The 25,960-nt window shown below is 43.2% G+C and overlaps 1 protein-coding gene across 1 annotated transcript; it reads right to left on the reverse strand.

The window, feature by feature from the left end:
- Positions 1-78: 78 nt before the first annotated feature.
- LOC110487461 (lamin-A) lies at positions 79-24,584 on the reverse strand. Its single transcript, XM_021559400.3, has 13 exons — positions 23,854-24,584; positions 21,426-21,817; positions 6,423-6,579; positions 5,850-5,975; positions 5,373-5,546; positions 5,014-5,139; positions 4,607-4,827; positions 4,109-4,445; positions 3,783-3,890; positions 3,472-3,591; positions 3,219-3,275; positions 2,664-2,867; positions 79-2,415 (listed from the first exon to the last, which is right to left on the reverse strand). The coding sequence occupies exons 2-13, from the start codon at positions 21,779-21,781 to the stop codon at positions 2,380-2,382; spliced, it is 2,022 nt and encodes a 673-aa protein (XP_021415075.2). The 5' UTR covers positions 21,782-21,817; positions 23,854-24,584; the 3' UTR covers positions 79-2,379.
- Positions 24,585-25,960: the final 1,376 nt, after the last annotated feature.

A 25,960-nucleotide genomic window follows, 5' to 3' on the forward strand; every position in this document is an offset into this window, starting at 1 on the left:
TGTGCTCAGGTAGGTACTCTAATATCACACATCAAACCACAGATGACATTTTATTAAGAAGTCAACCACAAGACGGCATTTGTTGGGAAAATAGTTTTCATTGTGTCGTCTTGAACAGAAAAGGCTGGTACATCATCACTAATTCATTCTACCTGGATTGCATGGTTTTCCCATATTAGGTATAATCATTTCTTACAAATTCAATTGAGCATTATGTACAAGGGCAATTTCCGTACAAATATGCAACTATAGCCAACATACTCTGTAAATCTATAAATTCCATGGTCTTTAAAGACAAAATATCACATATCTTTGGAATTGACCCCTCATAATGCAAAAAGAATACATCATTTCCAATGATCACTAGCAGGTATCAATAAGGCACTTGAGACATGACGAGAAAAGAAATGCTGAAAAGTGACAAAAGTAATTATATATATGTATAAGTTAAAAAATTATTGAGCTTCTCTAAGGTATGTCTGGGGCAGTGAGAATAATCACATTTTCTCCAAATTGGTAGTGATAGAAATGTGTATGAAGTACAAAAAAAAAACTTTCATGTTTCATAAAGTATCAAGTATTCTCAGAAACTCTTCACTGCTTATACATCCTATAAAAAGGCTGCCAGACTACTGTACATGCCTCTAATATATTCAGTGGATAAATATTTGTAGATGATTGTAGCTCATTTGACATAATTGTAAAGAAATAAGACAGAAGAATAAACATGGCCAAAAGAAAAGACACTAAGCTCAGAAAAACACAGCCATTATAATCCTTTAGTGGGAGAGAGGCCTCTGGACAATAGTCTCAAGACTACAATACATGAATACAGAGCATGTCAATGTAAAATTGGTATCATGTGAGGAATAGATGGTTTAAGTTCCATTTAGGTTTCCTTCTCAAGTTAAATACTCTTTCTGACCTTGTCAAAGTGACACCTTGATAATTGATTACACTGAAAATATGGCACCAACATGTTTGCCAATGCAACATATTGTGTAGTTCATAAATAAAGTCAACTTTTGGCCAGATAATACCATATAGTCCAACTACCCCTACGGGCCATTCAGGCTCAGGCTTACTTGTCCAAGGTTTACTTTCTATCTGTACCCATTCTTTCTGACACTACACCTGATACAAACAAAGTTACAGAATGTACACATTGTTGCACTGCTGTCACGAGAAGGTAAGCATTGTACTTTCATTTAAAATCAACACACTTCCAAATCAGACGATTTCTGTCTTTAGAGTCTGACAAACCAGAACATCTATTTCTCAAGCTGCCACATTCCCTCAAACCTAAAAATGGAAGGTCAATATTAGAAGGTTACAGTAACATTACTATAATCCATCTGGCAATTATCTCAGATTCAAAAAAGCAAAATAATCCCTACAAATCATATTTTTTTGTCTAGATCTGATGAGTTGCCCTACAGTATAACTACGTAAACAAAAAAAGCGTGGCATAACTGTTTTGTCATACAAGACAAAGGTCAGACAAGAATTATCAGCCTCTAAGAGGAAACTATTTCTGGAGGTCAGAGGTCATGTCAAGACCGTACTCAACTTTACAATACAGTACTACTTTGTCTTCCCCATATCTGTGTGCTCATCTCGTTTTGGTATCCTTTCTTTAACAACTACATACCTCTTTCAAGCCTGTGAAAACAAGTCACAATTTGGAACCGATATCCATATTACCATAGTTGTCTGATTGTTTCATCAGTAATAATATAGATGTCATTCCATAAAAACGACTGTCTTGTGTTCAGAAATATAAACCACTTGATGACAGTGTCAAGTTTGAGCTCCTCTTTGTAACTATGGCTTTAGAATGACCAATCCCATCGCTCAGTCTAATACAAACCCCCATAATCCTCTCGCTGTCAGAGGGGGTTCACTCCATCTCCATTTAGTGACATTCAGGACATTCTATGGTAGTGTATGTGGAATACCAGGCCAGAGATCCCTGGTTCCAGCCCCCATATCCACTGATTCATAGCAGGGTTTGCTGCTGTGCGTGTTTAGTGGTGTGACAGTTTAGACATGACGCAAAAGCCCACTATGGATCAAAGTCCACTGTAATGGTTAAAGGTGCTTTCTGTGCCTCTCTCCCTAGATATGGCCCTAAACAGTGAAAGCATCTGCCCAGCCCACATGCAATAACTAGAATATACAAGCTCATATATCTGAAGTGAATACACAGCTCCTAAGCCCTTTGCCAAACACCAAAGGCAATCTAACCTGCAGATTATGTCATACAAAATAAGACAGATCATACATCAAACAAAGGAAATAAAAAAGTAATTTAAAAAAAGACGTCTCCCATCCATGTGTGGGAGGTACTTGTCCAGGTAAGCTGGTGCCTGCCTGGCTTTACATGATGGAGCAGTTCTCCGGTCTGGGACCTCCCTGAGAAAGACAGGAAGTGACATAGGGGCGTTAGAGGAAGTGAGGGGACAGGAAGGGGCTGTTGTCATAACAGCAGGAGACACAGGAAAACTGGGATAACAGTGTTGCTGTGCGCATGAGCGTGCATGTGTCAGAGAGAGAGAGAATGAGGAGTGTTTGTGCTTTGAAACAGAAATAGTGTGTGCTAAGTGTCTTAAAATGTGTGTTAAAACGATATACATGATCAAACAGATGGAGTCCTACAGTACCTGTCTGGGTGAGTTGCTACCCATTATAAAGAGGGGAGACATCAGGCCCTCAGGCAGACCTCCTCCACTGCTGATGGAGCAGGAGCCACTGGACACCCCTGAGGTGGCACAGCTCTTGTCAGACGGCTGGCCACATGAGCCACAGACCACCGTGCGGCTCCGCAGGTTGTACTCACTGTCCACACCGCACGCACTGTGGTTGCCCTGCAGAGGGAGACAGAGAACAGAAGGTTCCAACATTACTGGTAAATACTAACTGTAGCCACTGTGAGGCAGTGGTTCCTACACTTTTTAGCACTGAGACCCAGTAATGGTAAATAAAAGTCTTCCCATTTTTCTGGTCACCCTTTAGAGAAGTATTTAAGTGTATCATCGCACACCCCTGGCCTTGTTCAGTGACTAAATAAGTACTCTACATAAATTAACCTATTTTCATCTGAAACAGGGCATCCTGAACAACGTTTTGGCTCAATAGCCTTCCTCACAGTGCAAGTATAGTTTGAGTAATTTATTTATCATCCTGAGCCTGTGTCTTTCATAAAACGTGAGACTCACGTCATCGTCATCATCTTCCTGGAACAGGGTGCGTGTAACCTTCCTCTGTGCCATTTCCTATAGGAAAGAGAGGCGCAGAACAGTCAGTTTGTCAACCGGCCATGACATGAGTAAGGTTTTTTACCAAATCTCACATGTATTCAAATATGTAGGATAGGAAGTGGGATGATGTTGCCAAGAGAAAGACTGAACAGTCAATGGGACAATGGGAAGGTACAACTACAAACAGGTGCATGTAACGTGTGTCTCTCACCTCTCCATTGGCGCTGACCAGGATGGTTTGGAACAGGTCTCCGCTGCCCCATGAGTTCTGGGTCTTCCACACCAGGTCTGAGGGGGGGTTGTGGGTGCCGCCTGCTCCTGAAGCCCAAATCTACAGAGGGAAGAGGTACAGGACTGTCTGTTATGACCTAATCACATACTATAGATGCTTTACACACAGGCCCACATTGTGACAAACATGCTGCTCTCTGTTAGAATACACACTTCTCTCAACATGGTGTACTAAAAACTGAACACAAGCATAGTTGATGACAGTGCAGACATGATGAAGGTTTTACTCACTGTGACGGTCTGTCCTGCCTTGAGGTTGAATTTGGGGGGGAACTTGTAGACGATGGGGGTGCTGGTGCCCACCTGTCTCTTCACCTGCCAGTGGCCCAGAAGCTGGTCCTGAAGGAGAACAGACAAGCATCAAGTGTGTTTCAGCCAACGTCAACTAAAAATCACTAAGTAGAAAAGTGATTGTCCTTTTACAACATCAGCCTAACATGGTGTTTTTACTACAGTAGCTTCCTTACAAAACCTGTGCATTTGACCATAACAGAAAGAATGCGCCAATGGGTGCTTTCTGCTATGAGGCATGTCAAGCTGACCGATGAACTCCATACCTCGTTGGCCTTGTTGCTGAGGCGGACGTACTTCCCCTCCAGGTCCACCTCGTCCACGGTGACACGGCCGCTAGCGGAGGCCTGCTGGGCAATGCGTGTACGCGTCACGGCGCCCCCCGCCAGGCTGGAGGTCTCGCTGTCGTTGTCATGGAGCCGTCTCTTCTTGGCGCTAGCCGTGCCTGAGGAGTTGCGGCTGCCGCTGGTGGACTGGACCACTCGGGCGCTGTGGCTGTGTCCTGAGCCCGAGGTACGGGTGGTATGGGTGTGTGCTGAGCCCGAGCCGGTGGTACGGGACACAGTGACTCGGGTTGGGGGAGGGCTGGGGGACAGACGCAGTCTGGGGGGGTGGCAGAGAAGAAGATTGTTGATACAAATCTAGTGTGGGTGTGTAGGTTACATGAGTTTATTTACTTCAGTCTGTGTGTAAATGTCTGTGTGTGGCTTTCAGTGCTCGTGTATGCATGATGTGTATTATGCATATCTGTCATGTCTCCTCACCTCTCCTCCTCTCCCTCCAGCAGTTTACGATAGGCGCTGATCTCCATGTCCAGGGCCAGTTTGATGTCCAGCAGCTCCTGGTATTCATCCAGCTGTTGCTGCATCCGCATGCGCATGTCCCCCATCTCCCTCTCCTTGTCCTCCAGGCGCCGGCGCATCGTGTCCCGCTCCCGGGCCAGAGACTCCTCCAGCTCACGCACCCTGGCCTCCCTCGCCGCCAGCTAACACACAGAGGGTTGATACCCCGGTTAGACCAACCAAAAGAGCCATATTTGACAGAGACGAGATGAACTGCGCTAATACTTTGCATTAGAGCCAACACTAGATCTAAGATAACTGCTGTCAGAGCTCCACAGTACGGAGATGTACGGTAAGAGACTTCTGTGATTGCACCCTGTCCACCGTACCTGTTTCTGCAGCTGGCTGAGCTGGGAGGACATGCCCTCCATCCGCACGCGGGTCTGCTGCAGCTCCTCGTGAGCCGCCCCCACCAGGGTACTGTTCCTGTCTGCGGAGTGACGGGCGTTCTCCAGCTGAGACACACACAGGGCCAGAGAGGTCAGAACGAAACCACACTACATGTGTCTGTGCTAGGTTGGCACTGGGCCAGTGAAAGGATGTTGAATGATGCATGGACAATACTACCGATTTCAACTGGATGGACAGCTTAGTGAAATTAAAATGAAATAACACTATCGATTTGAACTGATTTACTTCTAGTCCACGTTTGAGCTGGCAGTGTGGACCAGTGGGTTGTGCTCCCTACCTTGGAGGTGTAGGTCTTCTCGATCTCCTCCTTATAGATGCGGACCTGCTCCTCGTGCTGGGCTCTCAGCTCCATCAGGGCCTCAGCCAGCTTACTCTCGTAATCCTGCTTTGTTCCTGCACTGTCAATCTCCACCATGCGAGACTCGTGCCTGCGCTTGGACTCCCTCAGCTCCTGCAGGGAGATAGACGGTACAGGCATACTTGAGTTATAGAAGAGGGGGTGAAGAGGTAACCTCATAAAACAGACTGATCTCGGTGTTCCATCAGTCTAGTTTGTAAGGCTAGTGGGGAGGACAGATGAGGAAACAAAAGGGAGAGAGAAAAGAGTGAGCTAGATAAGGAGGAGCAGATCAGAGGGAAAAAAAGAGAAAAAAGTCTGAAAAAAAGTCTGAGGTAAAAAGAGAGAGAGAGAGAGGTCAAGGGGGGAAAGGGGCGCTAGTGTAAGAGTGTAAGCTAAAAGAGGGTGTCACCTCACCTCTCCGTAGATGTTCTTCTGGAACTGCAGTTCTTCCTTGAGGGTCTGCAGGCGGTTCTCAGCGTCCACTCTCCTCAGCATCTCATCCTGAAGCTGCTTCTTAGCATCGCTCAGACCTGTCTCCAGCTAAGGGGCAGAGAGTTTAAAGTTTGATGTTCACCTTTAGGGTTCTGTTAGATTAGATCAATTATTAATCATTCGTTAATCTGAAATCGCTAGAGTTATCAAAATCGCTTTAGCGAAGAGGAATAGAGGAGCTGCATGTAAGATGTCAAAGCATGACTGGGTGAAACGATAGTTCACTTATGTGAACAGAAGGTGGCGTAGGAATATTACTCATTTCAGAGTTCATTGAGAATGATCCATGATGATGCACTGACCTTGTTACAGCACTAACCCAAAAGTCATATTCACAGTTGATAGTTCTTTAAAAAGTAACATGTTTTTCTTTATATACACTGGAAGATTATAAAAAACGTTTTTTCAATCATATGCAGTTTGAACCCTGTACCTGAGGAGAGAGTATGTAGTATGTGTATAATTCAGAGTTGGCCTTTACCACTAGTCTCTTACCTTGGCTAGCTGGGCCTTTAGGTCCCTGACCTCAGCATCTAGAGAGCGTTTCTCCCCCAGGGCAGTGGACAAAGAGGCATCTTTAGAGTTCAACAGAGCCTCTAGATCCCTCAGCCGGGCCAGAGCTGCCTCTAGGTCTGACTCCTTCTTCCCATTTCTGTTGAGACATAGGTAGACAAATATATCAGTTTCCTGTTTCACTAACACAGTCTGTGTTTGAGCAACTTGTGTCTAATGCAGTATGATTACAATAAAGGCTGTTATGCATTTAGGCTCTTACAAAAAGAGTCAAACTGTTTAGTAACCTCTGTACATAAACGTCCCATTGACCAACATTATCCACATAGGTTCTAATTCTGGGATAACGTACTCACTACCACTACCTATGAAAGACTCATGAATGCCTTGAGCTGTCCTTAACTGAACTCCCATCATATTGAATAAATTAATTGACAGGGACATAATTGAATCAAGCTCATGTGTTCTAAATAAAAGGCCAACAGGCACTCCTGAGGGAATCTCAGTTAAATCAAACACTGGCTGCAGAGATCCAACTTTTCCCTCAGCACATATCCTGACCACAGTCTGCGCATGTGTTTCTTTACCTCTACTTTACACACACATTTTTGTGGTGTGATAATTCTTCAAGTGTTAATGCTGAAACGCCCATGCAGCATCTGCATTCCAACCATTTGAGCTCAATTCAGTTAAATGTTTACATTTTAGTCATTTAGCAGGTATTCTTATCCAGAGCAATTAGGGTTAAGTGCCTTACTCAAAGGCCATCAGATTTTTAACCTAGGTCAGCTCAGGGATTCGAAACAGCTACCTTTCGGTTATTGGCCCAACGTACTTCATGGGGATATGCAATTAGATCTTGAGTTACGAAGTTGTCTACAGTGTTGTTTTGAATGATAAACAGTGAGCAGATTCAAGAGCAGATGGTGTTAAACTGTAGCAGAGCCTACTTGTGTATTTTGCCTAGTGGCGCACGCTTTTGAGTTTTGGCCACGAGAGAAAAATGTGGTGGTGTTTTGTCCTTACAGTAACGTTATACTATGCTATTATATTCGGTTATGTAGAATACGATCATTATGTGATCTTGCAGCCTTTGATTCAGCTTTGGTCTAACTTTATTAAAACGAGCACTATCCGCAAGAGTAGCACGTTCTCTACGATTAGAGCAGAGATATGCGCGAAAAGTTGAAAATAAACATGGGCAGAAGCTTCGAGGCTTTCCGGAAATTTGGACCGCAGACACGTTGCATGTGTGTGTTTTTTGTGTCAGACCTCTAAAGCAGGCATCAATTTGCCGTAGTGGTAAAAAACAAACTTGGTCCCGGACCGTGGAAAAACTATGTAGCCAAACAGAAGAGGATGGGAAAGTGGTAGCTTGAGCTTCATACCAGTTTGGCAAAGGCGCTCATTGAAAGCCGAGCAGGAAATAGATTCCCCGTTATTACATTTGGCCCTTGCATTTCAATGTTCATGATCACTAATGACGCCCATCTGCTTGGGAGATGGCTTCCAGACGGCTAACCCACCACACTCATGCTCCCCCAGCCACTGCCAGCCTACAATAATCCCCTCTCCTTCATGTATGCATGAATTCAATAAAAAGACAAAATCAGAACCATATGTATACGCCAATAAAGCCTACACCAGTACAAGAACACACATAAAGTATACAATGGAGTAGAAATATGCTCTGCCACATACAGACTAGCCCTTGTCCCATCTCAGATTTCACAAAGGCCCAGAGAGCACTAATGTTCAGCAGGATGAGTGATTGATGGACTAACAGTTGGCATCCAACCACATTTACCGGCACCGGCCACCCACACAGCCCCCACCATTTGCATGAAAACAAAGACCCAACACAGCATCCTTCATGCACAGGAACACAAACACCCATACATATATTACAGTGATAATGGACAAGATCCAGCAATTAAAATGTAGAGGCATATTAGTCTGAAGGGTCCATTTAAAAACATTGTCTGCATATTTAATCAATAATAGCTTCGCTATACATGTGGCAGTAAACTGCCTACTCTGATCTGAATTAATTCAACCATTATTCTTGATTTCTAGAGGCTTAAAGAAACTCTACCCCGGTCTAGATTTGATTTGATCTAGATTTGATTACTCGTTAGACTTTATGACAGACACTGGGGTCATATTTAGCTTATTTTCCACCTGTGTGGATGGAGAGGACCAGTCTAACAGCTTGTACTGATAAGCCTGACTGACAGAGAAACACAGGAGAGCTCAGTGGGATGGAAACCAGGAGTCATGTGAGGAATGTGCTGGTACTGTTGCCGGACAAGGCCAGGCAGAAGTGATTTGTATTAAACGTATTTGTTACGTTTAACCACCTTTGGTGGGGCCAAGTTCCCTCTGGCTTATAGCCTAACTGTGGCCTTAATGAAGTTCTCACTGTTCCAATGGTTGTGAGGGTGTTTGTGTGGAATATTTTATAATAGTAATTTAAATATAATAGACATGGGAGAACCCAGAATAACCCAACGTAGGGCTGTTAGTCCTGTGTTATGAGGCATGTGTGTGAGTTTGTGTGTCGGCATGTGTGTTTAGCCCAACTTGCACACGGAGTTGGAACAGTAAAGCACTTGTGTCCAGACATTCAGTGTTTAAATAAGACATGTAAACATTTCATGCTGGGGCTACATTAATGCCTCCAGAACTGTAGCTTGTGTGTGGGTGGTGGGCCATTTATTATGACTAAATGGGCTATGTGGATCAGCTCTGGTACTGAACCTATGGTGATATAGAATGTAAATAATAAGCATGTATATGATATTATCTCGTGAATGGCTGGTAGCTCCCGAGTGGAGCAGCGGTCTATGGCACTGCATCTCCGCGCTAGAGGCGTCACTACAGACCCTGGTTCGATTCCAGGCTGTATCACAATCCGGTTGTGATTGGGAGTCCCATAGGGCGGCGCACAATTGGCACTGTCGTCCGGGTTAGGGTTTGGCCGTCATTGTAAATAAGAATTTGTTCTTAACTGGCTTGCCTAGTTAAATTTAAAAAATGTCATAAAAAAGGTAACATCGAATGGCTATAAGATGATTTAGGACATAGGCTGTGATGACAGAATGTGAATGACCTGAGTATGGCAATATTGGGTGTGATGTGTGTCAGTAACTTTGTTCATCAGCTGTAGTGCTGAGGATATAGGTGATAATGAATATGAATGGCATTGTTGATCCGCTCTAGTGTTGAGGATATGGATGCCTGTGTATCCATAACTGCCAGTAAGCCTGCAATGCGTTGTTTGCTCCAGGATGTCGACTTAACAGAATGCATGACCTGGCTGAACGTCATGCCTGAGAGCGTGAATGTGTGTGTGCAAACTGAATACATTGGTAGAGCAAAATGTACTTCGAATAAAGTTTACATTTGAATCCATCCAAACTTGGACCCCACCTCAGAAACCGGTGTGGATGGAAGTCTGTTTATCAAAACAGCATGTGTTGGATGTGGACAGTTTATGCAACTGAATTTTAGGGGATAAAAGAACCAAACCAGTGTACTGTATTTATAGCATAGGGTATGATGTGTTCAATTGTCACAATTACTCATAGGACATTGATCTGGGCATCTAGATACCATGTAAAGAAAAGGAGTTAAGGAAGCCTACAGTTACCGGTCTATTTAGATAAGAGAAATAGTCGATGATGCTTCAAAACACACAGTAGCCCGACTGTTTCTCCTGTGCACATTACTGTTGTGATAATCTTGGTTACCCAGAAGTAAAATTCTCTTGCGAAAGTTGGCCAATTCCTGTTTTACTTCTGGGGGGGAATGGCGTTAACAATTGTGATTATCTTTGTGCAAAAGGAAGGAAGCAAAGTTTCCTCCCTCGGAAATGGAAACTCTCAGCCAAACCCCTGCCTTCCGCTAATTCCCCCAGTGTTAATCATGGCCAAAATGCACATTTTATATTTCACAAATTTTTACAGAGAGACAATTTGACTTTGTGGCTGTGTAATCTAGTGGAAACAGTTTATAATCCACACATGGGCTTGAAAAATCGACCACACCAGTTTAAGCACCGCCGTCACCCAATCCTGATTCGTCCAAGTAATCAACGACGAAAACCACAAACCAGGAACTGCTGCTGCTCGTAATCAAATAATTCTGTGAGCCTTGACAGATTCCTGCCGTTTCATCTGTCCACCAGAGATTACTGTTGTGACAACACAGTGTTATATCAAAGCTCACACAACTTTAAAAAAGGGCAGAGGACAAAGAGCTGTCTCAAAACGCTTTCCGGTATACATAGTGAGCAGCAGAGCTACTGCCGAATGACAGTTTAGTGAGTGTGAGTGAGAGAGGGAGAAAGAAAGGTGAGGAGAGAGAGAAAAGGGGAGGAATAATAAAACGGAGGAATGTGTTGGTTCAGCCTCCACTCTTGGGTGACTCACTGCTATCCTTGTCCACCTCATTGACGACAATGGAGCGAGCCCACCCCCAAAAAAACAAAACTACGGAAAACCCACAATCCTGGCTATTTTGCTGTGCCGTTGCTATGACAACAGAGGCCTACTCATCTAAAGTATGGCATTTCCCCACATTTTGGATATAATGGATAAACACGTAGAATTTCACTGCCGATGCTTACTTTGAGCATATTTCAGAGCTAAACTCGATCGAAAAAGTTTCCTCCCTCATAGGCCTATTTGGAAAAGCTTTCCTGTTAGGCTCCTGGTGGAAAATCTAGCCTATAATTACTACAATATGACAGATGCATCATGCGGGAATACCCACAAAGTCTTAAAGTATTTTAATGTCCTGGCAGCAGTAATACCTAAATAATGATTCACTATGAAGACCAGCCAGAAACCAGAGACCATATCGGTTTCCCATGAAGTTGATGTTAAACAGATCATTCATTGTATGTACTCTAAATCATATTTTAAAGGGTAGGAAGCATATGAACAATACTAGACGCTTCATTTTAACCAGGGATACATATAGTTCACATCCAAATTACTTTTTACACAAATACTACAGCGGCATGATTATAGACAACTATGAACACTCCTATACTCTGTGTGTGTGTGTGTGTCCGCACCCATCCTCTGGTCCCCTCATACTACCACACCCACTTTCTGACTCTCACACACACACACAGTAAATTACTTGCCCAGTTCCCCGACCTTGTAAACACAGCCATTTCCCTATCAGTGCAGGCTAACAGTGCACTGTAGTGAGGCAGTCAACGCTAAATCACCCCACTAATGGGAAAAGCCAAATCTCAAAGAAGTCACACAGTCAATCAGGCAGTGCAAAAGGCCCTCTGGCCTCTCTGTGCTATTAGGGGGTCTGTTAGGAATGAGAATGTAATCCCCCCTCCCGTGTTACTACACAGTCTTCCACTGCACAGTTGTAATGGTTGATTGATCTTATTGGTACGGTGCGCAACTAAGGAACGACACCCCGCCCGTCTGGCTGGCATGTGTGAACACGTGTGGGTGGGTTCCCTTGGAAGTTGGAAATTACCAGGGGTCCTCCGTCCCTAAAGACGATCTTTGGGCTCCCATCCCTATTAATAGCTATCCTTCACAATCCCATTTTCCCAATACCAAAGTGGTAAGTTTAGGACACAGAGAGCCTAGAGGGGAAAAGGCTGTTGAATAATGGCAGTAGAGAGTTTTTCCAAGACCAACAGCCAGACTACACAATGTGTCAGAGTTTCAGGAGAATGCTGAAAACAGCATTGATTAAATGAAAAAATGTGCGGTTCATATTTAAAGTTAACTATTCAGACCATGGATTGGTTCAACTTACTTCTGCACTGATTCAACAACATGTTTAAGTATGTCATGTATTATTTCAACTAAAAGGTTGTTTATGTGAACATCATGTTAAGAGGACACGGAGATCTCTGACATTAAAAGAAAATAATATAATCCAAAGTACAGGCTGGCACATGATCATGTCTCTTCTGGGATCAAAACACAATGGAAAGGATTGTTTTCATTCCGTGTGTGTGTGTGTGTGTGTGTGTGTGTGTGTGTGTGTGTGTGTGTGTGTGTGTGTGTGTGTGTGTGTGTGAGATAAATCACAAGGGGAAAACAACCCAGCCATAGCCAGAAGCCACCCACTCACCACATCCATATGGGCAGATGGGAATAGAGTTCCTAGTGTTTCACCACCAGCATCATGGTGCTCAAGACTGCGATCTTCCTATGTGTTTCAAATAGACAAGCAGTGGTGGTGGTGGGGGGGGGGGGGGGGGGGCAGGGAGGAGGCCATAAACAGCCTACACATGGGTCATGCTCAGTAGGTACAAAACGTTTTGAAACAGAAAACTAAACCCCCCCCACTTCAAAATGTTTCTTTCCCCTTGTCATGTCTATTGAACATGACCCTGCTTTTTGCCTCCCATAATATCCCCATTCAAACACATGGCCAGCAATGACCAAAAGAAAGCATCTCTCCCACAGATAAAGCTTTTTATGTAGCTCTGGCTCTGTGTGTACGTGACACAGGCCTGGTTCCACTTTTAATGATTAGTTAGTGATTCACCATGACATGAGTCAGAAGCCTGGTGCCCTTTCATTCAGCATGTTGGCATAAAAGCTAGCTATTGTTTGATTGTCTAGCCCCGATAAGGTAGAGAACACAGGTTAGCCAGTTTGTCCTTGTCTTTTACCACTTGTAACACTTGTTTTATAATACTTCAACTGTCAGGAGTGTTACCTACACACAGAAAGTGATGTAGCTATGTAAATCAATTCTTACAGCTCTAAATGTATTTTAAGCCTGCATCACCTATGAGCTTTAGTCAAATTTCAGACGATAACACTAATGAAATGAATTGAGATTGCTTGGAATCAAACTACTGCATACTGACAAAGTTTAAATACATGTTAACCTTGGTAGAACATACGCTCCATGTAGATGAACAGCAAACAGTGTGTGACTGGCTTTGACAGAGCAAACAGAGTCAGTGGGGACAGAGCTTAAGTGATCTGAGGCCAAGTGGGGTGGGGTGGTGTGTCCCCCCCCCCCACCCCACCGAAATCTGGTTGGCCACTCCAATGGCCCCTCAGAGATCTGATCGGTCTTCTCTGAAAATATATTGACATGACGGGCACCGAGCATCTCACCGGAAAAAGCATCCGAGCGAGCGAAACAGCACCCCTCTGTCTTAGTATGTGTAGCCCATGTATCTGATCTTGTCTGGCCAAAAAGAGTATGACATGTCCATACAGCATCAGATACATGGGCTACAGATACGAAGACAGAGGGGCGCTGTTCGCCTCGCTTTCGATGCTTTCTCTGGTGAAAATTATGAAAGACCGTTAGACACAAATGAGAAATCATTTTATAAGTGTTTCTTTTTTTTTATTGTTCATTTTTGGAGACTTTGTAGGCTGAATGTCATTACACTTATGGCGTTTGTAACATCCCTTTCCATTCAAATGGTGGCTGCACAGTGCACTGTTCGGATGCTGGACTTTGGAGTAGACAAACGTGTGCAGGTAACCTACTTGACCTACTTTTTGATGTGTTTGTTTACCAATCAGGTGATAACATCAGACTGGTTGTGTTCATGACACATTAAAAGGGAATATTTCTACAGTTAAATTACATTCATTTACTATAAAGCCGATAAAAATACATTTGTGCACGCACAAGCACACATAGGAGGTCGCTTAAGAATGTCACGGTATAAATTTGCTCTCTGGATGCTCTTTGCTCTCTCTCTTCTATAAAATCCTGACCTCAAATGCAAACACTTTTGGAATTGATTTATTTGAACAGGGAAATGTACCAAACGTAAGCTGAAGCATTTAATATGTGTTGAACCATTATAATTGAAATTTGTACAACCCCCCCCCCCCAAAAAAAATAAAATATATATATATACAAATCAGGTTCAAAATGGTATGATCCCCCTAAACTGGGTCTGTGTCCCACCTTGGCCACCCCATTCAAAATGTTCTGGGCACGCCACTGAACAGATTCAGAGCTTAACTGATCTGAGGCCAATTACCCCATGCAGCTGCATTGAGTTACAATGAAAGCTCTGCTGTGGTGCCATGTGAATAGATGGGGAGTGGTGCTAACGTTAGCATTATGGAACTAATACAGCAGACTGTGTGGCGCCTAATAGGAGGAGCAGTGTTAGCTTTAACATTCTTTAGCCTATTCTAGCCAATGGGAATATGTCTGTAACAGCACCCAACTGTTAGATGCACTATGCAGAAATCGCGTCACCATTTCCTGGTTGCTAAAATTCTAATAGTTCGCTTAATTTCAGTTTGTGACAAAACAAGCAAGTATAGTGTAGAGAATCATTGTACCATCTAAATTGCTGTGAAATATATTTTTCATAACCAAAAATATTGTATTTTCAGCTGTTGGAAGCTGGTGTGCAAAACCAAAAAGTAAACAATGCAAAAACTAAACTTAAGAACAGGAAGCATAGAAGTAGTGCATAGAACAGATCTACCGCTTCTTAGACTTACTTTCAACGAGAATGACAGATCTATAACCCACATTTATATGTGAATTTGGTCAAGTCGCCCAAAAAGTTACATAATCCATCTTTAATAGGTTAAGATTAGTTCCCTTCTGCATTACGGTATGTAAACATCAGTAAACATTTCCTTAGTGAACACTTGCATTGAGGAGTAGTCTATAACAGTGGACAACATTGGCCTGCACCTGGTTAAACATCACAATCCTTTTAAAGCTTGGCTTGTATAGGCTCCAGTAAACAAGAGTGATGTTTAGTGACACAAAATGCTAAACATCTGGAGGTCTTCCTGAATGTTCAAAATGCTCCATGCAAACATCAAACTCTGTTGAAGGAAATGAAAACGCTTCAGACATATTTATCATTCAGAGTTGTGGTAATCCACTGGCAGTTACATTACTGATCAGATAAGAACATTTGGGGGTCGCATCCACTTCATCCAGTACCAAATGGGAACTTCCCAGTGTGTTGTGTGTGTGTGTAACTTACTTTAAGGTGAGTGTGTGTTTTAATTTGGGTACAATGTGTGTGTCTAAGTATGATGTGTGTTCGTGTGGAGTGAGCATGTGTGCAGAGGCCCAGCATCTTAAAGTGATTTACCCTGTTAGAGAGCGGATGACTCATTCAGCTTGGCTGGGTCTTGAAAATAATCAAAGTGCTATGGAAACTCTTATCCACACACACACTCGTTCCAGCCCGCCAATGCCTTCTCCGAACACAGTACTGGTCTACTGAAAGGCCAAACACTACTCTTTAATTATCAAAACTCAGCCCAACAAAGAGAGCTCTATATAGCAGACATCACATGTACAGTCTTAGCACATGTGTTTTCCATTGCCATGTACTTTGTTAGGGCCAGTGGAGCGAGTAGCCACGAGACTAGGTTAGGTATACTCCCACTTGCCCCACTCACGCCTTTGGAGACCCCTAGAGCCTAGGGAACACTAAGTTGAAAGACAAAACAATGTATGAGAATAGCCATCAATTGTAGAACATTCATATCAGACTTACTATTAACAACATTCCATGTTTTATAACTACAGCCACTGGAACAGTCAGCCTTCAAGCTCCCTATTCATTACTAATCAATAAACTAGTTGAACAGCTGCTGAACTAACTACTAATGACACAGTAAACACTTGTAAAATGCTCTCAATGGGGCGGCAGGATAGCCTAGTGGTTAGAGCGTTGGGCCAGTAACCAAAAGTTTGCTGGATCGAATCCCCAACTGTCGTTCTGCCCCTGAACAAGGCAGTTAACCTACTGTTCCTAGGCCATCATTGTAAATAAGAATTTGTTCTTAACTGACTTGCCTAGTTAAATAAAAGGTGCATTTTTTTAAATAAAAATAATCAACGACATGAAAACTGGCAGTTAATTTATTTATTTTACCTAAGAACAAATTCTTATTTTCAATGATGGCAGAATGAGAGACTTGCCAGCTCGGGAGTTTTGAACTTGCAACCTTCCGGTTGCTAGTCCAACACTCTAACCACTAGGCTACCCTGCCGCCACAAAATGAAGACAAACAATGTTTCTATAACACATTTTTTAAATATACTTAAATATTTCAATAGGCCTGAACCTGTCTCTCTAATAGCAGGTCACAGAACAGGTTTCATTTGTGGCCTACACACCGTTGTGGCTAAAATAAAGTGTGTCACCCAAATCCAGGGAGCCTGTGGTCCAGACAGACTTGGTTCTGTATAACTTGAGAAGGTCACACTGTGTCACCTGATACAGGCTGAGGTCATGCTGGTAGAATGACGCTGCCCTCAAGGGAGTTTTCCGAGAGAATAGAGATCCAAACCTCCTGGGAGAAGCTGTAGTATAATAAACTGTCATGGTACACATTTCGTCCCCGAGGAAAACGAGGGGGGAAAAGGCTGCACACACTGCTGAGTTTCTATCTGTTCCATGAAGAGCGAGCGCTTTAGAAACCAAATATTGATTCTTTGTGCCTCACGAACTGTAGCAAAGATGGATTCTATGTTGAATAAGACATTTTTCTTCTTATATTCAATTCAAGTTATGTTCTGCACAATTAAGGATGGGCACCAACTATTGCTTTCTCTCTAAGGTGCACTTCTATTGTGAACTTTAGACATTCATATCCTGAGGGATTGAGCCAAAAGCCTTTATTGAGAGGTTGTTTCAGTGCAGAACCACAGAGTATTTGAACAGCTTTGATACATCATCATTCATTGGTGGGGAGAGGATGTTTGCTCTTGTCCATTTTAAAGGGAGAGTGACTTAATTCAAACACTTTAGCATAACAAATGGACTTCAATGGGTTCCTCCTGTTGTCCAGCTGTGTGTCAGCCCGGCAGAACATTCACATGATTAAATGGAAGTAGAGTGCAGTCGACGTCAGCGAATTGTTTAGAGTTTCCCTAAGCTAAAAGTAGCAGTACAGCCCTTGGTTACTAGTGGTAACCAAACTATGTGTTTATAAAATATTTGGGCCTACAAATAGACCACTTAGCCTCCTTGTATTACCATCCTTGTGGGTACCGGAAATCCCCAAAAGGACAGTAAAACAAGGAAAATTCTCCCCACCAGGACAAAGGCTATTTGAAGCTTATGGGTTAGGTTTAGGGTTGCAGGTTAAGGTTAGGTTTAGAGAAAATAAGATTTTGAATGGAAATCTATTTTAGGTCCCCACAAATATAGTAAAACATATGGTGTGTGTGCGAGCACGAGCGCAGAAATGAAACTGAGACAAAAACTTTCTTAAATGAAGGAAATGTGTTCATGCTATATGATAAGTGTACTTCCTGCTGTGTTCTCTGATAGCCCCAAAGTGCTACAAGTTGGCATGGCAGCCACTCCAACACAAAATACATTACAGTACATAAAGAAGCCAAACGACTTCATATCAGATTCTCCATCATTCAGGTCATTGGAATGAAATGACGATTAAAAAAGGAAATGCGTTGGGAAACTTCACACTGCAACCATATTCATTCTAATGAACATTTATCCTGCATACCGTACCCTCAATAAAACAGACAAAACATCTACGTGTGTTAGAAGATGTTATCTGTCCTGTCCCACCATTAGCTACACTTATCTGTTACTCTTTGCCAACAGGTGTCACACACAGCAACCTTGGAAAAAAAGAGTCTGGAAATGGGAGTGGGTATTGACTTTTGAACTCCCTCAATGATCTAGCCCATTCCACCACCTTTGATCCCGAATGCCTACAACTCCGACCATAAAAATAATTGTTCTACAGTTTGCAATAGATTAGCGAACCATCTTTACTTCCAGGGAGTGAAAGTCAAAAAGCAATAGGTTTTGACAATATAACTCAAAGTGCCATTTTTCAACAGGTGAACCAACAATAAGATCTAGAAAGAACACTATCTGCAGAGCTTGCATGGGTCTCCCTGTATATTGTCAACACAAAGCAGCCTATTCATCGTCTGGATGGGGAGACAAGGGATTGTCCTGCCAATGACGACCAGGAGCAGGTTCCCCCACACATGCTCCTATTTCACAGCCACAGATGGAAGGCACTGTGGCATGAGACTAGCGTCCGCCGCCCCTCTTAGGTTCCAGAGGAGGAGCATCCACAGTGGATAACTAGACCTTGACGAATGTGGGAGTGTGGGCCAAGCCTTGGGGCTCATGTTGAAGCTTAGCAAATCATATTGCAGCATAGCAGCGTCTTAGGTGGGTAGTCAATATTTTTAGGCTAGCCTGATTGTGCTCTAGCCTAGCGATTCTTACTCTATCCTAACAGTGGAACATGCTTTAGCCAAATAAGGTTTGTTTTTATCCCCCCTGGCAAATTATTTACAAGCTAGAATGGGTTGTAGACGAGCAGTTTACATCCTAGTAGCCCAATGGCGATGGTCTGTCCTCAGGGGAGTTGCATGTGTCTGTTGCGACATAAAGACGACTGTGTGGCATGGCCCAATGGCATGTCTAAGAACAGGTGTGTATAGTCACAGGCCCTGGTAAGTGACAGTTACATCTGCTGCAGCACACTACAAAACAGGGCTAGAGGGCTTGGCACTGTATAATGTAGGGCCTACAGTAATGGGGTATTATAATATTTGAATGACTAAGAATATTGTTGAAAGGGACATGCACACTGTTTATTTGTTGGGACGGTATACTGCTCTGTCTCTGATAAGAAAGTTACATTTACTTTGAAGTCCTCACAGGGCACCAGCCAAAGGTAATAACATGGTGTTGATAGGGAACTAGATGATACGTATGAACTATTAATAAAGATGGCTCGCTGCTCTGCCCTAGAGATCCAGACCTAAAGAAAGGCCACAGCCAGCAGCTCCCTTCCCACAATCAAGGCCCTGAAAAACCTCTGAGTCACCACCCTGTCACACGCCCATGCCAAGACTCCCTAGCTGCCATGGCAACCAAACACTGGCAAACACACCGGCTGCAGCGTAAGAGACCGAGGCTGCCCACGCAGGCCTGAGTGATACATTTCCACCACACGTGTAACAAATGATTGGTTTCCAACGGAAGTTATAGGCGCTGTTGCTATTCTTCACTCAGCTAGGGACCTTACGGCACAATGGGAAAGAGAATTTAAGTGAACTGTAAAATTCCATTCACTCACCAAACAGACTTGGTTTTTAAAGAGAGTCACTACTCCTCAGACAGCCCAACTCACTCAACACACTCAAGTCAAGACCCAGAAGTCCACACCCTGACCAAGGTCGGCACTCAAACACAAACCCACCCCAGAGCCACACCCTCACCTGCAATGTTGGGTACACCAAACACTGTACATTCCATCTTGACAGATACACTGCAAACATTAATTGAAACATTAACCCAGTGAAAACACAATGGCACTATGGTTGAACAAGTAAGACTCCACCCTCACGTCTCTGTACAGACGCCATTGCTTCAACATTGCAATTGCACGGTGTTGAAAACCAGAGTCATGCCAATGAGAAGCTGTTGAAGACAGTGTTTGCATAGCTTAAAATATTCCTATTCTCTGTTTGCTACTCCCTGCGGAGGAAAGCCCAATGCATAAACGAGGGTACGTTAAAGAAGTTTTTTTTTTTAAATAGTAAAATAACAAGTAAATACAACTAACACTTTCAACTGTCTTTCATTTTCTCAGACACACTGCAACCCGATTTGCACTTTGCCAAGACATTCAAACATTCCTGTGGAGTCATTGCAGGCCGTTGCCTGCTAGTAGGAGAGAGAGAGAGAGAGAGAGCGAGAGATGTGAGCTATTGTCTAGTCTGTGGGCACATTTACCCACTTAACTCTGGTAGACAGATCCCTTTCACATTCTCCCAAAGGTCTAAGTCTAACCTACCCAGCCAGTTCCGATGGCTCAGTTGGTTGGAGAATGGTGCCAACACCAGAGTTTGGATTAAAGCATATTTTATCTTAACCTGGAAACCTGCTTACAGGCTTTGATTGAAATGCGCTGTGTAATAATGCATTGCATGCATGGGATTGTGGGAGTGTTGACTGTCATTACACTCGTAAGTCAAGCTAAACAGAGCGAGCTGTTTGTCAGGGCGTGGCCCCGTGGCTGGGCCCTTTGTCATTACCATGTAGGGGAATACAGTATTACTACCCAACCTGCTGAAAACCACCAGGAATGTACACAACTAATGTCAGGCATGTCGCTCTCCACACCTCTAAAGGATTTTAGAAGTCGGAGTTTAAGGTAGTGTGCATTCTGGTGCAAAATGGATGTTGCATCACCCAGGTGTGGATTAGAAGCACTACCACTCACATCCTCAGTGGCAAACTGCCTTGGAATTAAAGGTTGCAATGGGTTAAATTCAATTATTTATTAGTAAAGGCTTATCTGACCAACGCTCTGACAAATGTGCCAGCATACTAGGTATCCAGTCCAGGGTGAAAATGGTTTCAGGGCTGGTGTACTTATGGTTTGGAAGAGAAAGAGGAACATGATGTAGTAGTGGAAATCTACTTCATTGAGAATGACTGTAGTGAAGGACTGGAGTAAGAGCAGACCTGCACTGGTTGATGAGTCAGAGCCAGTACAGGGAAATAACGTCACCACAAATGAGGTATAATGAAATGAGATGGTGTCTCGTCCTCTGGTTTGAATATGCCCCTCCTTATCATTATATAGGAGGTTGTAGGCAGTTAAATGTGTGTCAGTGAGATTACATGCTGAATCACAATCACTTTCAAATTTAGACTAAATTAATTAGCCCCTTGGCCAAAACCCAATGTGTCCCTCGGCCAGAAACTTACAACAGGGAGCATGGCAATAGACTAACTTTATGACACCACAATTTGATACAGGATTACCCATAAACCTCCTGCCTTTCTGTCCCCATCCCAGGATTTCCAATAATAATACTCTTGCAAACCCATCTTTGCTAGCTCTCTTGCCCCCCACCTAGAACATTTGGCCTAAATTCAACTGAACATTTGTTTTTGCAGCCTTTGCATGCTGCCTACAAAAAAAATGACCTAAACCCTGCCAACCCAATGTGTCCTACCTGACTTTGAGCTCCTTGTAATCCTCCTTGACTTTGCCTAGCTCCAGCTGCAGTCGGGCGCGCTCCTTGGCCACCGAGTCGAGGGTCTTGCGGGCGTCGGCAAGCTCCGTCTCATAGGCCACCTTCATGCCTGTCACCTCACGGCTGATCTCGGTCTCGGACTCGGTGATGCGCAGCCGCAGCCCAGCATTCTCTATCTCCAGCGAACGCACCTTGTCAATGTAGACGGCCAGCCGGTCGTTGAGGTTGCACAGGTCGTCCTTCTCCTGCAGGCGAGAGATGCGGGTTGGGGAGAGTGGGGTGGCAGTCCCACCGCGGCTGGCTCGTTTCTGACCCGGAGATTCCATAGTGGACATCCAGCAGGTGGTTCAGGTGGTTGGCTGGGAGACAGGCTGTGGAGGGAAGGATTAATTCATTAATCAACATCTGATACAGCAAATGTTAGAACAGGTATAGCGAAGCCTGAGGGAGGAACCATGTGAGTTAGCATGTGCCAAAATAGAAAATAGTAAAGGAGGGGGGGGTTGGGGCTTAGGCGTATAACAGCTATGCATCTCTCTCACCATCAGAGAAGCCCTACTAAAAATGCTGTTTGGGTGGTTAAGCAACTTTAGCTCTCTCCTGAGCAAGTCTAATTCCCACCATCTGGCGTCTGCAGTGAACAGGCAATTAGACAATTTTGATAACACACAAAATATGTATTCAAGAACTACAGAAGCATACAAAACAATGAACAAATATTACACAAGCAAAGAATATCTGCATCATCTCCCTTGTCCGCCAACTGCTTGTTGAGACAGAGTGAAGAAGTACTAACAGCCTGCTAATTATGCCAGAGTCACTAATTCGGAGAAATCTGTCCGATGGCTGTCTCCCTCCACTTACATTCGGCTTGCCTAAATCTCAGTCATTACACCATGGCCTTGACTCACTACATAAACAAACACAGCAGGATGCCCTGATTAGGAGATGAAGAACCACTTTCTCAATGTTTAGATGGGCAGAGGCAGCAGTGAAATGACTGTCAGAAAGTAGTGGATGAAAGGCTTTCGAAGCCCAAAAAACTAGCTGAGATTCCACTCTGGAACTTTGATATCGCAGTAGAGTAAATTAATGTTTCCACAATATATTGACAATTAGCAATACAAAAAAATATTTTTTTTTTCAATATCCATGTTGATATATTTTTTAATATTTAAAAATTAATGTTAAAAATAAATATTGAAATCTAAATACTACTCATATTACAGAGAACGCTGTAAAGCTTCTTATGCCACCAATTCTTGCTTTGTAGCATCTACAGATTAAACATTATGGAGTCTTAAAGGAGGCCTTGGTATGCCCGAAATGTCATAAATATGCCAACTTTGACTAATTATTTCTCAATTATGCTTTTAGATACATATTTCAAATACACACTGAATGTACCAAACATTAGTAACACTTTCCTAATATTCCACCCCCTTTAGCCCTCCGAACAGCCTCAAATCATCGGGGCACAGACTCTACAAGGTGTTGAAAGCGTTCCACAGGGATGCTGGCCCATGTCGACTCCAATGGTGCCGACAGTTGTGTAAAGTTGGCTGGATGTCCTTTGGTTGGTGGGCCGTTCTTGATACACATGGGAAACTTGAGAGTGAAAAGCCCAGCAGCGTTGCAGTTTGACACACACAAACCGGTGCGCCTGGCACCTACTACCATACCCTATTCAAAGGAACTGAAATAATTATCTTGCCTATTCACCCTCTGAATGGCACACATACACAATCCATACCTCAATTGTCTCTAGGCTTAAAAATCCTTCTTTAACTCGTCTTCTCCCCTTCAACTGCCCTGATTGAAGTGCATTTAACAGGTTTCATCAATAATGGATTATAGCTTTCACCTGGTCAGTCGGTCATGGAAAGAGCAGGTGTTCCTAATGTTTTGTACACTGTATGTTAACAATCCTTCTTCCAAAGGACTGTTGTATGAATTTCATTTTGAGAAAATCCCCAAAAGCATGGTCTTTTTTGTCTGGGTTTTATGAGGAATCACTCAGATGTAATCTATTTCATTACTCGTGCAATGATACAGCATATATGATAAATAAGTAACTGATGAATGTGAACACCTTAGCACTACATAGCCCTTTCCATAGATAATTAGGTACTTTTAGAAAGAGTAACTACCTACATTACTTTCCCCAATAACCATGCATTAGAGTAACTTACACTGAATGACATATACTTTGAAAAGGTCACAGCCGAGTTGTTATCCTACACCCCCAACCGGTCAACAACGAAAGTGAAATGAAATTTGAACTGTACACTGTAGCTGTCAAGATCAAAGTACAAGCAGGAACCTATTCTCACATCTCTGTTAGTGTGGGCTGACATTCACAACTGTCAGTCAAAGTGCAACCAGAGCCAAAACGTCTTTATCTTACCTTAGTGAGAGTGTGAGGTTGTGAGTGGAAGCCTCCTCTTGGAGCAGTGTGTGTGTCTGCACAGCCGGACCTGTGTGGAAGTTCAGCTGCCGCTGTGTGTTGTAGATAGGTGTTCTTCTCTGGGTCTGAGGTGCCCCTGTGGAGTATAGGGAGGAGGATCAGTGCTGTCTGTGTGCCTTTGGCTCACGCTCTGGAATGGCTGCGTCACAGTCTCTCCCAGCACATGTATCGCTGAAGAGAGAAAGAGAGCGGGAAGTAGGGAGAGGGTGGGGCAAGGAGGAGCCAGGCTGGACTAATACAGATAGAGCCCACACACAGCACAGCAACTACTCAGCTCCCTGGTGTCTCACTTACTCTCTTTTCCTTTCTCTTTCATTCACAGTGGGCTCACAGACACAGTGATCCCAACTCCTTGGACATGTGGCCTGTCAGTGAAAGCTCCACTTTCAAGTGCAAACAGACAGAGGAAAATGGTTGGATGGAAAATCCGTCCTTATCCATTCTTTAACTGTACGGAGCTGTACAAATTAGTCTGTAATTGCAAATCATCACCTTACTGTCAGCTCACAAAAAAAAGATTTCGTTTGCACCATTTTTTTTAATCAAAAGACCAAAAATCCCAAAGAAAATAGTCTATGTTACTGCTATATTTCCAATGAAGGGTACAGCACAGTACACCAATACAGTAATTCCCATAGGTCATCTTCAAGCTCCCAGGTCTCTTTATCATCTCTGCTCGAAGATGGATCTTGTATTTATTGCCTCGGGGTGGAGTTAATGAAAGAACAGGTCCAATCAAGTCCAATGTCAGGAGAGGATGGTTATTCTGTTGTGTGTGTGTGTGTGTGTGTGTGTGTACTGTTGATGGAGAGTGTGGGCATGGCATTGGACAGGCCCAGTAGCTATGGGAGTACCCTGGTGAAGCCCTAGCGGTGGAAAGGGCCTGTAATTCTGTGGCCTTCTCTCTCTGAGTCACATATACCAGCACAAACAGCTCACTGTGTTCAGCGCTGCCCCCTTTTTTACCCCTCCCTCTCTCCCGCTCACTGTTCTTGCTCCTTAGGCATTCACCCTAAAAAGTGGTGGAAAAAGTACCTAATTGTCATACTTGAGTTCTATATAAATAGTAAAGTAATGTAAAGACACTCCAAAAAACTACTTAAGTAGTACTTAAAAGTATGTTTACGTATGTACTTTACACCACTTCCCCTAACAAACAACAAGCTTGTTCCAAATGAAGTATTTACCCCAAACTCTTATACTGGACATTGGACTATACTAAAAAAGCAGCAAATAGCCAACTCTTTGGGTGGACTGCATCTGTGCCTGAACCATAGAGGACTCAAAAAACATAGTACTAAGAAGTTACTACTGGGTTTGATTCAAATTGAGGCGGCAGGTAGCCTAGTGGTTTTAGCGTTGGGCCAGTAACCGAAAGGTTGCTAGAGCGAATCCCCGAACTGACACTGTAAAAATCTGTCATTCTGCCCCTGAACAACTGACGGCCTGTTCCTAGGCCGTCATTGTAAATAAGAATTTGTTCTTAACAAACTTGCCAAGTCAAATGAAAGGTTACATAAAAATTCACTTCATTTTGGTACCTGCACAAATAACATAACCATAAAACCCTTTGGGTTAACAATAGTAGGACCGAGACGATACCAGATACACAATACTCATTAGTATCGTGGCAAGGAAACCAAACACAAAATGGATTTTACGTCTTTAGGAAAACAGCCCTAATTTCGGAAACAAAACATTATGTCATCCAGAGAAACATTTATTTATTTTCCAAACTATAGCACATAATATTTTACATACAGTTGAAGTTGGAAGTTAACATACACTTAGGTTGGAGTCATTAAAACTCATTTTTCAACCACTCCACAATGTCTTGTTAACAAACTATAGTTTTGGCAAGTCGGTTAGGACATCTACTTTGTGCATGACACAAGTAATTTTTCCAACAATTGTTTACACACAGATTATTTAACTTATAACTCACTGTATCACAATTCCAGTGGGTCAGAAGTTTACATACACTAAGTTGACTGTGCCTTTAAACAGCTTGGAAAGTTCCAGAAAATGATGTCATGGCTTTAGAAGC

Source organism: Oncorhynchus mykiss, chromosome 2 (assembly GCF_057628025.1).
Source record: "Oncorhynchus mykiss isolate SJ-2025 chromosome 2, ASM5762802v1, whole genome shotgun sequence".
Taxonomy (NCBI): Eukaryota; Metazoa; Chordata; class Actinopteri; order Salmoniformes; family Salmonidae; genus Oncorhynchus; species Oncorhynchus mykiss.